Here is a 12650-nt window from a genome sequence, read left to right on the forward strand (position 1 = left end):
GTTCCAATCTTTCTGCATTTTTAAAAAACTGAGTTATTTTGTTTCTAGTTGTACAAGTTTTTGAAAATATATAATTTCTTACATAAGTCCTTTATGAGATAAATGACTTATAAATCTTTTAGCCAAGTATGTGTCTTGGTTTTTCATTCTCTTAACTGTACTTTGACGAGCAGAGGTTTTTTAGTTTATTAGGTTCAGTTTGTCATTTTTTTTGTCTTGTGGATCACGCTTCTCGTATCTAAGACATCTTTGCCTAAGCCTAAGGCCACGAAGACTTTATACTTCTAGAGTTTTTAGGCCTATGATCTGTTTTGAGGTAACTGGATGTGGCGGGCTTTTTTTGCATGCAGGAGTCCAGTTCTCTTGGCACAAGCCTGTCCTTTCTCTGCTGAGCTGATCTGCACCTTGCTGAAACTCTGCCCCCATTGCTGCCCTGACAGCTCTGGGTTGTGCCCCTCTCTGGCATTTACCACATTTTGCCGCCTTCTGACATCAAGGAGGAACCTCTGTGGGGGACAGAGGGCTGTGTGTGGAAGCGGTGTCAGGCCCTGGAGGAGAAAGGGGAGGAAGCAGAATTCACAGGGAGAGGCTCACAAGCCATGCAGACCTGGCAGAGTCTGGGCCAGTCCAGTACCTGCCAGGGCAGCCTTCACAGGGCAGAAGGGTCTAGGTCCTGACCCCTCTACCCCCCTACTCTGCTCAATCCTGGGCTAGGACTGCCTGGGAGGGAGTGGTCTGGGCTCCGGTCCTGCAGGTGCTTGCTGGAGGGACAGTCTGAGGGGCATACCTTCTGGCTGCCACAGAAGGATGTTCACTGTACTGTTACTACAGTAATGCAGTTATTAGAAAGGGTATTTTTTTCTATAATACACAAACTATTCCTTTTCTACTTAAGGGAGGAAAGTAATTTCAAAATAAAATTTCATTTATATTTTAACCCTTACATACACATTACTGTAAAGGTTTTTTTTTTGGGGGGGGGGCTTAAAATCTCTTCATTATGAATTACTATCAAGAATTTTTCTGTCTCGATGATATTTTGAGGCTGCATATCAAACTTTGTAGTTACCTTTATGTGTGTACTGGAGATGGTAAAACTGAAGTGATATTTTGATGGAACCTGGCCTACTTTGAGCTGTCCTTGACCAAGCCTGTCCTCTGGGGGACAGAAGGCCAACACACTGCTTCTCCTGTGTCAAGTCTTACTGATTCAGTTGGATTCTCTCTTTTTTCCCTGGTTGTAATTATTATCTATTTCAAGAATCATCTTCTGCATAATCTGAATAAGGTAATTTTACTATTTGTTTTAGGAAAATTTTAGATCAGCATAGTAACATTTATTTAAGCTGAAGATTTAATAAAATGATTTTAAATAATGCATTGGTGGAACTTTTCAAAGTACTATCTTAAGCCAAAGAACCCTGACCTATTGAAACCCATAAAATAGATCCAGTTTAACTATTTTGACCTCTCTGCTCATTTCTTTTTTTTTTTTTTTTGAACTAAACTCTAAGAAATACCAGAGGACAGTTAGAATATTTTGGTTCTGTTCCTTGGATTGGCTTTACAAAGATAAACAGTGGAAACATGAAGGTAAAATGAAGCAATTGTAACCCAAGTCATAATTCTGTTCATCCAAAGCTCATTGTTAGGCCTAGAGAGAGGCTATCAGGCGGTCACAGGACTGTTTGCTGGAGGGTCAGAAGAGCTTGGGTCCTGTTGTGAAAGAATCACCAAATGCTTTCCTGTAATTGACCGATAGGAAGATGGTCCCTACCACCTATGTTCAGGGGGCCCCAGAACAGATTGCGTGCCACGTCTGTTGTGTTGCCCACACTCCCCAAGCTGATACTTTGAAGAAGGTGGAGAACCTGATCTTCCCCCAAATGTTCTGGCATTTTTTGTGTGTGTGTGTGTTTCATTATATACTAAAACTTCTAAAAAATGTGTTAGACTTGGCCAAGTTAAAAGTACTGTATGCATTCTTCCTTTCTAGGATGTGGATGTATAGATTTAAATACATGTGTGTTTGTGTATCTGTGATGCATGTATTTAACACAAAAGCTACCAACTGTCATCAGGTGTAGATAGGGACTGTTAGTCTCCCTTGTACCTTGAAATGAGAGCTGTCAATCATTTGCCTGTGTTTCTCCAAGATTAGTTCTTAAGATCAAGGGCCGTGTCTTCCTCCTGATACCCTGTTCCCAACACAGGGCTTTTACATAGTAAGAAGGTAGTCAGTGGTGGCGCAGATTGGAATTCCACTTCCAGGTTTTTAATTTAGGATTTACCACTAGAGGTGCACTGGGTCAATTCTTGTCCCCTTGTTACTTTACCTTCAATAATTCTTTGTTAATTTATTAAAAACTGTTTTCATTCTAAAATCTGTTTTGGAAATCTGACTAGCCAGGTAGTACCAGTGGAAATATTAAGAACAACTATTTATAATAGTTTTATGTGACTCATTTGTACTTCCTCATCAAACCATTTATCCACAGAGATTTTAAGTAGGCTTTCTGGCAGGTGTTCAGAAACACAGGAAATGAATGAACAAAAGCGAATACTTGATATGAACTCATATAAATGACAGAAATGTAACCTTGGTTTTATTAGTCAAAGTTTAAAGTTTATAATAAAGAAGTACAAAACCTTATTTTTTCTAAGCAAATTTTATATATCAATGATACTGCTTCCTAAGCAGCATTTCACAAAAATTTCAGTATGCTATCCATTATACTAAAAACCCAAGACTACTTATTGTAGTTTTTTAAAGACTAATCTTCATTAGAGTCCTGTAGTTGATAAAATTAAGTTAGACATGCAGCTGCTGCTGCTGCTGCTAGGTCACTTTGGTCATGTCCGACTCTGTGCGACCCCATAGATGGCAGCCCACCAGGCTCCCCCGTCCCTGGGATTCTCCAGGCAAGAACACTGGAGTGGGTTACCATTCCTTCTCCAGTGCATGAAAGTGAAACCTGAAAGTTAAGACGCTCAGTCGTGTCCGACTCTTAGCGACCCTATGGACTGCAGCCTGCCAGGCTCCTCCGACCATGGGACTGTCCAGGCAAAGAGTACTGGAGTGGGGTGCCTTCTCCGTAGACATGCAGCACCCACTCCCATCTGCTGCTGGCAGACACAGAGGCTCTGCTGTGCTTGGTTTCCCTCCACGGTGCCTGGTGTCCTGACAGCAGGTTCCACCCCAGGTGGACACTCCAGGCCTCATCCTGCAGCTCCCTGCTCCACTTCTGGCTTCTTCATAACTTCACAACAAGAGATGATGAGCCCTTTGTTTCCAGCAAACTCTTCTACTGATGGTTCACTTTATCCAGATAAGATACTCCACCTCACTCTCAGGGCTCAGAGATGTTTTCAATCTTAAACGCCGCCTTGCCTGAGGCTGGCGTCTCCTGGGCCAGCGCAGTGTCGTCTTCCTTCTTGTGTGTGTGGCCGTGACCACGCTGTCTTCCCAGTGCTCCGGCTCCTCTGTGCTGGCGCAGACTGGGGGTGTGCGCTCCAGCTCACGTGACACATGGTGGCAGGGGTGGGGGAAGTCAGGGCAGTGTGTGTACAGTTAAAGCCACACTAGTCCAGTTCTGGTGGGCTTTGTATCAAGGTGCTATTCTCTTATACATATACCAGTTCCTGTGTTCACCCTGGGACCTGGCTGTCTCTTAATACACAGCACATTCCCACTGAACAGAGCCACTCCCGGCACAGTGCGCTCAGCTGGCTGCTCAAGGTGCCTGGTGAGGTCCCAGGGCCCACCTTCAAGAGCTCACGTTGCCCAGAAAGTACCATGGGAAGGGGTCATTAGAGTTCTGTAGAATGCAGTCCTGGCTGCCCCATGTGTTGGGGTTCAAGGTGCCACACATAGCCCTCCCTTGCCGCAGCATCAGGTTCCCCTTAGTCCCACGTCTAGGCAAGCTGCTGTTCACTGCAGTGCAGCTGTTGCAGTTAAAGATGGTGCATCTGCATGTTGTGCAGTTTACAGAAGAGGCACTGTCCTGGGAGAGAGGGAGGAAGGGAGGGGGGTAGCTCAAGCTCTGCTGACGTGGTCCCCACCACAGATTAGGTGGGAAGGACAACCACTGCAGATTACCAGTCATGAGCCACAGACACTGTGCATTTGCACTCCAGGCCGCCTCTACCCCCAGGGGAGAGAACTGCCAGCTTGCAGGGGTCAGGGGAGGAAGCAACTTAGTCTGCTCTCTGTTCTCAACCGGCACTGTTTGCGCTTTTTCTTACTACATCCATGGTACTGTTACTTTTTAAAAAGGACATGTTTTCTCCATGTCCTGTGATACATGCCAGGATGGAGTGTTCTTGAGGCAGCGTTACTTTGAGAACCCCACAGCTGCTTGGGCCCCATTAGCCTGGGGATGGCTATAGCAGGGGTTCTGTGATGATAACTTTTACATTTTTGTGAGTGAAGGTGTAAGTGCAATAATGTGTATCATGTGTTGACTATCACATGGTACTGACCTCTGCAGATATCCTTCCAGCAAGAAAACCTTGTGTAGATCACAAGTCAAAGCCTGGTGATAATGACAATACTAGAATTACTTTTTAATATAACTATTAATATATTACTTAGATATAGGTGTTTTTTTTTTAGTAACATCTGTGTTTTCTTTTTCAGCTCTTTCAGTCTCACATTACAACAAAAACAGCTCATACGTCCTCACAAGTATCTGACCATGAACAGAAAGTGAGTATGTCTCTTAAGTAGACTCACCTTGTATTGTGGATGCCTCTGTGGTTTCAGGATGCGGTTAGACAGACTGTTGTTGGTACTCACCTTGAATATGAATTAATTGTGAACGTTGATCCAAGTTCAAAATCAGTAATGAACTGAATCACTGTTGAGTGGCCACAGTGTCTCTACCCTGCCTGATGTTAAGCAGATTCAGGTTCCACCTCTGCCACAGCAGTCGGGGGAGCTGGCCCTGCTCTGGCAGGCATCCTCACCGACTTTGGTGATGACAAGGCATGGTGCCATGGGATGGCCCTGTAGGAAGGGGCCTTCCTGAGCACAGCGTCAGACTTTCATGGTTCCAAGGGGATTCTGAATGTACTTGTGCAGGAGGATGGGTTTTGGTAGTTTTTTAGTAAAAAGTTATTTAAAAAGAGAGGAGGTAAATTTAATCTGGTGAACAAGGTGAGTTGTTTTTTAAAAAAGAAAACTGCAAACGTGAGCACAGGTGATCACGATTGGTTTCCTACAGTTCTGTGCTCTGTAGTCTCTTCTCTTCCTCCACACATACTGAAGTCCCCATAGTTTTGATAAATGGTGATTTGTTCATTCTTGCTCTCTTACTGGTAAAAGTAGCCTATCCATCTTTATTTTACCACCTCATAGACTTTCTGAATTACTCCTAACCTGCCTTCTGACACGTTGCTTTACTGAATCTACTGTAATTGCTCGGTGACTGGTGCACTGAGTGCTCACTGTTTAGTCCTCATGTTCTCCAGCCCCTCCTCTTTGTTAAATTGTAGGTAAGTAGTAGACAGTCACAACACCACGCTACTTGGTAACTGCGGCCTTAGACTAGGTAGTGTGCATCCTTCAGCTTGTTCTGCACAGTGATTTTGGCGATGCTAAGTCCTCTGGCTTCCCATGTAAATTTTACAATGAGCTTGTCTGTTATTGCATTGACAGTACAGAGTTGGGTCTTGCTCTTTCATCCAGTCTGACAATTTCCTTTTATTTGAAAAGCTTAGACCTGCACTGTCCAGTATGGTGGCCACTAACTAGCCAGTATGGTGGCCACTAGCCACACCTGGATATTTAGATTAGTTAAAATTAAATAAAATTTGAAAGTTCCTTCCTCAGTTGTATGTGTCACAACCGGGTGTGCCATGTCTGCATGTGGCTAGTGGATCCTCTGGCAGCTTGGCATTGTCACGGAAGGGTCTACTGGACAGCTAGCTGGGACCACTTCCCTGTAACTACAAACACGGCTGCTTTCATAAATGGCCAAATGGCCATTTATTTCCTATTTGTCCCATTTATTCTTTTATTTTTTTATTTTCCTGCCTCCTTTTGAATTAATGGAGTATTTTTATGGTTGCATTTTATCTCCATTCTTGGCTTACTAGCTAAACTTCTTTTTTTTTAAACAGCAGTTGATGTGGGCTTTCACTTACCCCTCAGTGCCTTTGAGCAGTGTGATGGCAACTCATGGACAGTGTATAAGTCTTACAGCAGGGTGACTCCTCCCCTCCCATCTTCTGTGCTGTCGTGGTCACGTATCCTGCTTCTCCACGTATCATAAGTCCTGCATCACACTATTGTTAGTGCTTTAAACAGTCAATCTATATTTTCAAGAAATTAAAACATGCAAAAAATTCTCCTGTATTTACCCATATTTTTACCTTTCTGACAATCTTCATCCTTTTTGTAGATGAGTTTCCATCTGTTGTCATTTTCCTTTCTCTTGAGAATTTTTAATATTTCTTATCAGGTAAGGCCTCCTTACAGTAAAATTCTTAGATTTTGTGTGAAGATGTTTTCATTTTGCCCTCACCTGTGAGGGATATTTTCATTGGATACAGAATTCTGGGTTGTCAGGGACTTTCCTGGTGGCCCAGTGGTTAAGAATTTGCCTGCCAGTGCAGGGGACAGGACTTTGATCCTTTGGTCCGAGAACTAAGCCTGTACGCCACGCTACTGCAATGAGAAACCATTGCAATGAGAAGCCCTTGCACCATGACTAGAGAGTAGCCCTGCTCACCACAACCAGAGAGAACCCAGCAACAAAGACCTAGTGTAGCCATAAAGAAATAAACAAATTTTGGAAAAATAAAGAATCCTGAGTTGTCATTTTCTTACTTTTGGCATTTTACTGATGTTGTTCTGTTGTCTTTTGGTTTACACAGTTTTTTATGCCAATACTGTGATCATTTTATGTTTTACTTGTCTGTAATATGTCTTGCCACCCCTGGCTGCTTGTAGATCTTTCTCCGTTCTTACTTTTAAATGGTTTGCTCTGATGTGCCTGGCTGTGGATTCCTTTGCTTTTGTTTGTTTGCAGTTTGCTGAAGTTCTTGGATCTCTGAGTTCATGCTGAAACAATGAGAATATTATCAGTCACTATTACTTATAAGTTTCCATCCTCTATCCCCTGCTCCCATCTCTTATCTATCCAGCATTCCCACTGTAGGTGTGTTAGACCATTTGATATTGTGCCAGTATTTTTAGACTCTGTTATAGTTTTATCTTTTCAATGAGAGATTTTTAGCTTGGACAGAGATATTTAGCATGAATATGATATTGAACAAGAATTTCTTCCATTGTTTGATCTGCTGTTAATACTATTTTATTTCTGATGTTGCATTTTCCCATTCTAGGAATTTCATTTGTCACCTTTTGTTGTTGTTGAGAGCTTTCTTCTTTCTCTTATAATTCCCTGTCACGTCACCTGTCATATGTATCTCTTCTGTAGAGAAAGATAACATTTTTCTTTTTAACATATTTATCAGAGTTAAAGTTCTTACCAGCTAGTTCAACATGTGGCTTCTATGTGGATCTTGTTCTGTTGACTGTTTTCTTCTTCCTTGACTGTGAATGTGTTTTGCTTCTTTCTGTGTAGTACTTTGATTGCACAGTTAGGTGTTGTGGGTACACACTGTAGAGGTGCTGGACTCTGTCTTCTTCTGAGGAGTGCTGGCCTCTGGTCCAGCAGGCACAGGTGAGTCACTGGCTGGTCACACTCATCTCTGTTGCAGCAGGTCTACTTCAGTTATGCCTTCAGCACGAGGGAAGTTTTCTGAGTTCTGGGATGTGATCCTTACTCCTAAAATGAGGCCCATGTAGGTTTTCATGTGTTTACTGAGTCCTTTAACGTATAGACAAAGTCTAAGCTCCCCAGGCTGGCCATTCCAATTCCCATTTCCCTGTTCATGTGTAGGTCAGCACTCAGCCAAAGACTTGAGGGGTGTGTGTGCCGACTGTGGACTCCCTCCTTTCTGGAATTTCCCCTTTCAGCTGACCTGCCTGCCCTTGTCTCCACTGGCTTCTGAACCCAGTAAGACTAGTTGCCTCCTGAGCTGTCTGCTTGTACAGCAGTGGCTGGGTCTGCCTTCAGGGGAGAAGCTACAAGGTGTGTCCCTCACTCCACAGTCGCTCTGCCTTTGGTTGCAGTGACTTGAGGGAACTGACTGTAACTTACCAGAAAGGAGGTGAGTGTGACGTAAGTTACTCTGCCACGACTGTGAGCTGGAACTCCATCTGTAACTTTGTGCTGTACTCTTTCGTTGACATTGTAATGTGACAATTTATATCTAAAATTCATCATAAACATCTTTCATGACTATTACACACCACACTCCATTTTGTGAAATGTGATTATGCCATAGTGTGAGTATTTTCCTATGTGGGGAAATCAAATATTTTAATGTTATAAATGGTATCAGGCTGTCATCATAGGACGATAATAAGAAATACATGTTTTAAGGGTCTGGACACAGGTTTCTCACAAACCAGTTGTATCCTGGGGGAGGTATAATGATCGAAAAAGTCTTTAGTTTTTTTGATAAATTATGTCTGTGCTTTCCAATGTGCCTATGTTCTGTCTCAGTAAAACTTTAAAAAACTGTTGACACTGTTTTTGTTTTCTTGCAGCAAAAAGAAAGTCCTCGTTCTTTAACCATGTCTGGCCATGTTGGTTTTGAGAGTCTGCCTGATCAACTGGTCAACAGGTCAATCCAGCAAGGCTTCTGCTTTAATATTCTCTGTGTGGGTAAGTGCCCAGCCTGTCCAGACTTTTTCGTCCTGCTCTTGTGCTCACTTCCTTCTTGGGATGGGCAGTATGGTGCCCATCTGAGCAACCTGAGAGCACGAGTACAGATTTTTTTCAGTTATTTAAATTTTATCAGTTTTTTCTTAGCTGTGCTGCTTTAAGCTTTCTCTTTGTTCTTTAAACATTTCAATGCCTTCTTTAGAGTTCTGAGTAACTCAGCATACAGGACTCATTTTTATGCTCAGCTTAGAATGAACCACCTTAGCATGTACTTCTTTCAGGGACAATCCAGCCTTTGAAATATTTGAAATATTTGGGATTCGTGAAACCAAATCACTATAAGAGTTTACTGTTCTGTTCTTCATCCATCCTGTGCACCTGTGAATATGAATATGTACCTGCATTTCTTTCAGGGGAGACTGGAATTGGAAAATCAACGCTGATTGACACATTGTTTAATACTAATTTTGAAGACCATGAATCCTCACATTTTTACCCACATGTTAGACTTAAAGCACAGACATATGAACTCCAGGAAAGTAACGTTCGATTGAAACTAACCATTGTGAATACAGTGGGATTTGGTGACCAAATAAACAAAGAAGAGAGGTACGTGCTTTCCTCTAGTAATAAAACAGGTTTTTTCTTATTACAGGACATCTGCCTTCTTGCCCTGTGTGCTGATTTGATTTAAATCTGTAGAAACCCATGCCTTTCTTCCAAGACTTAAATTCTTTAAATAATAAAGCAATATTTGTTTTTGTTAACAAATTGACATTTTTCTGTCCAGTTGTCTATTTTCTTTAGAGTAATTTGAATCACATTTTTCAAGTGTGCATGGCAGCAAAAATAGTTTTAATTTTTTCCTGACATGACAGTTCGGTGTATATTAAGTGATTTTTTACTAATTTTCAGGCAATACTTGTTTTGTTGAGGAAAAAAAACAAGGCATACATGGCAAATACATAGTCACCAAATCCATGGTACATGAATTTTTTTGTGAAGTTCTAACTAAATTAGCCAGATTAAGCATTGCAGGAAAGGTGTGATGATTCAATTTTAATTTATATTTTGATTAGGTTACTATTTTTTGTCATTATTTCTCCTATGGTATTACAAAGATGATTTTGGCTTAAATATGAAAATTAAGCCATAAAAGGAGGAAACAGACTGGGGCAATGACTGTTCGTTCTTTTTCCTTTTTGAAATTCATATATTTTCATTATTTTAGAGGTAGTTTTCTAGGTCCTAAAAGTTTGCTTTAGGGGGAAAATACGTTATAAAACTGACTCTCATTATGTTTTAACCTGTTCAGCACATTTGTGTGTTCTGCTATAGATTTTAAGAAATAATTTTTGTGGGCTTTCTGGAAGAAGTAGATTAGTGGAGGAGGCAAAGACCCATGACACATGGCCTTTTTTTAGTTTTCTATATAGGAACTATGTAAAGCTTTACTTAAATTTATCCTTAGATATTTGGTATTTTTGATGATCCCATAAATGATATCATTTACAAATATTGCATTTTCCATTTAATGTGTGGAAATATAATTGATCTTGTACACAGAAACTTCTGTGTGTTCTCTGGTTAATTCTAGTTAATGCATCTCTAATAAATTTGTTTAGGTTTTCTATGTATGCAATAGTATAGTCTGTAAATAATGGCATTTGTTCTTCCATTCTAATTTGTTTATAAATAAGTTTTATTGATGTGTAAAATTTACATACAATAAATAAGATGCATTGGTTTAAGTGTACAACTTAATTTTGACAAATGTGTAGTTTTCTATCTACCACCAAGGTGGTTATAGGAAATGTCTGTAGTCTTGGGTCCTCTCCTCACATGCCCACAGGTCAGTTCTTTCCAGAGGGCGAGGGGCGGCTCTGCAGCCCCAGGGCAGTGCTTTCTGTTGGGGTCAGGCGTTTGAGGCAGGAGGATGGATCCAGGCAAGGACTAAGCCTGTCGGCTGCGACGGACCTCCCTCTGCTGGTAAATAAACGAGAATGGAGCTGTGCCTGAGTCACCGGTTAGGATGCTTCCATGTGGTTGTGCCCTTTCCTTACCACGTTCATGCTTCTACGCCACACAAACTTAATTTCAGAACAAGAAGTCATGGAGTTTGACCTAAATAACTTTTAGGTTGCTGATACTCGTGTAGGGTAATATGCCATGTCCAGCATGGTTGCAATTAGATGCCTATCCTCCTTCAGCAGCCTGGCAGGTTTGGGGAGCCATCCCAGAGAGCTCCAGGTGTGAAAGAGTGTGAGAGGCACATTCAGGGTCATTTCTGTAAGATCATTTAAAGCACAGGTCGTTCGGATAGTTTCAAAGTACTGCCTCTGTACCTGCACATTTGCACATTTGTTTTATTACTGAAGTTATCTGTTTAGCATAGAAGTCAACTGTTTGTTCACTAGTGAAAAAACAGAGTTCAAACTTTAAATTTATGCAAATACTTTATCAAGATACTATGAATATATTGTATTAAATATTTAAATATTTTTTCAGCTACCAACCAATAGTTGACTACATAGATGCTCAATTTGAAGCTTACCTTCAAGAAGAGCTGAAGATCAAGCGCTCTCTCTTTAATTACCATGACTCCCGCGTCCACGTGTGCCTCTACTTCATCTCCCCGACAGGCCACTCCCTGAAGACGCTGGATCTCTTGACCATGAAAAGCCTGGACAGCAAGGTGGGTCTGGAGAAGAACCAATGGTTGCATTTCAGGATTTAGAATGAACTAGTCAATATATAAATATATTTATGATATATGCATATGTCATAACTGTCTCATTCTGTGTATTTTTAAACATTTAGCAAGTTTAAATTTTAGGATATTTCCCAGAGAAATTCAGTTTGGAAGATGAGATACAAAGAAAAAGTGTTAGCATAAAATTTCAGTCCTTTTTTAGTGATTAAATTGCATGTCAGAATATGTGTATTCGTTTTCATTTAACTATAGAATTTATTTGACACTAATTTTACTTTATGACACTATTAAATGATAAGAAGCTCACTGATGAAGATTAAGATCTAAAGTCTCATACAGTAAATTAATTTTAATTTGAACTGTATCCAGAAAACCTATTTTTAATTTCTGAGCCAATGAGCTATATATAAATTCAGGGAGCTGTAAGTAGTAGTATCCAGAAATTAACTCACTTCAGGTTTTTTTGTTTAAAGGATAAAGACTACACTCTCACACTAAAAAGGTCTCCAAGGTTCCCCTGTGACCTGGCTGAGCACAGTCTGTGAGCTGGCACTGGGAGAGCATAGGGTCTACCAGGGCTGCCTTCTGTACAGGAGTCAGTGTGGGAGGCAGGCGGCGGGCATCTCAGTGCAGAGACCAGCACTGTGGTCCCCTGGCTGAGACAAACCTGGAGGAGCTTGGGTGAGAGTCTGTTCACCTGATGGGATATTGTAACCATTCAGCCAGTTATCTTTACAATTGAGTCTGATGTGTAGAAATCCACCCTTACTAAAGGGACATGAACACAGGAGTGGGCAGCTTCATCTCAGGCAGACAGAGCTCCAGGCTGAGGTCTGTGTGGAGTTGTGGGGGTGCTTTCAGGGCTGCTCTGCTACTTGATCGCCCCGTGTTTTTGGAAAGCTTCCACCACTCTGAGCTTCAGTTTCTTCACTTTTAAAATCAAAACTAGGAGAGCATCTACTTCTGAAAGAGGTGTGAGGGTGATTAAGTCGATAGTGCATCTTGTTCTTAAAAGATGACTCCACTGCTCTACACAGGGAATTACCTGTGCTGGTGGTGATATGTCCCCATCCGCGGGGACATCTGCTTTCAGCCTGTGTTGTGTCCTTCAGCCCACTGATGGTGATGAGCTTGGCTGGGAATGTGAAGTGCTCCACACCTGCATTTACTCACAGTGGGCCCTCACACGTTCTCCC

The 12650-nt window shown here is 41.6% G+C and overlaps 1 protein-coding gene and 1 long non-coding RNA gene across 6 annotated transcripts in view; one reads left to right on the forward strand and one right to left on the reverse strand.

Moving 5' to 3' along the window:
• Window positions 1-12650, forward strand: part of SEPTIN10 (septin 10) — a 48457-nt gene that overhangs the window by 11393 nt on the left and 24414 nt on the right. For 4 of the 5 annotated variants that reach the window (XM_070478891.1, XM_070478895.1, XM_070478900.1 and 1 more), the window contains exons 2-5: window positions 4640-4708; window positions 8624-8741; window positions 9155-9350; window positions 11250-11436. In XM_070478891.1, the coding sequence (XP_070334992.1) occupies window positions 4640-4708; window positions 8624-8741; window positions 9155-9350; window positions 11250-11436 (570 nt within the window). Of the gene's footprint in view, window positions 1-4639; window positions 4709-7966; window positions 8182-8623; window positions 8742-9154; window positions 9351-11249; window positions 11437-12650 lie in introns of those variants that run through there. The other variant, XM_070478904.1, reaches the window with a different exon arrangement.
• On the reverse strand, window positions 2582-7861 carry LOC139039060 (uncharacterized). The gene is made up of 3 exons (XR_011492189.1): window positions 7498-7861; window positions 6148-7066; window positions 2582-4004 (listed from the first exon to the last, which is right to left on the reverse strand). It is a non-coding gene; the product is annotated as an uncharacterized lncRNA (long non-coding RNA).

The sequence above is a fragment of the Odocoileus virginianus genome, chromosome 2 (assembly GCF_023699985.2).
Source record: "Odocoileus virginianus isolate 20LAN1187 ecotype Illinois chromosome 2, Ovbor_1.2, whole genome shotgun sequence".
NCBI lineage: Eukaryota > Metazoa > Chordata > Mammalia > Artiodactyla > Cervidae > Odocoileus > Odocoileus virginianus.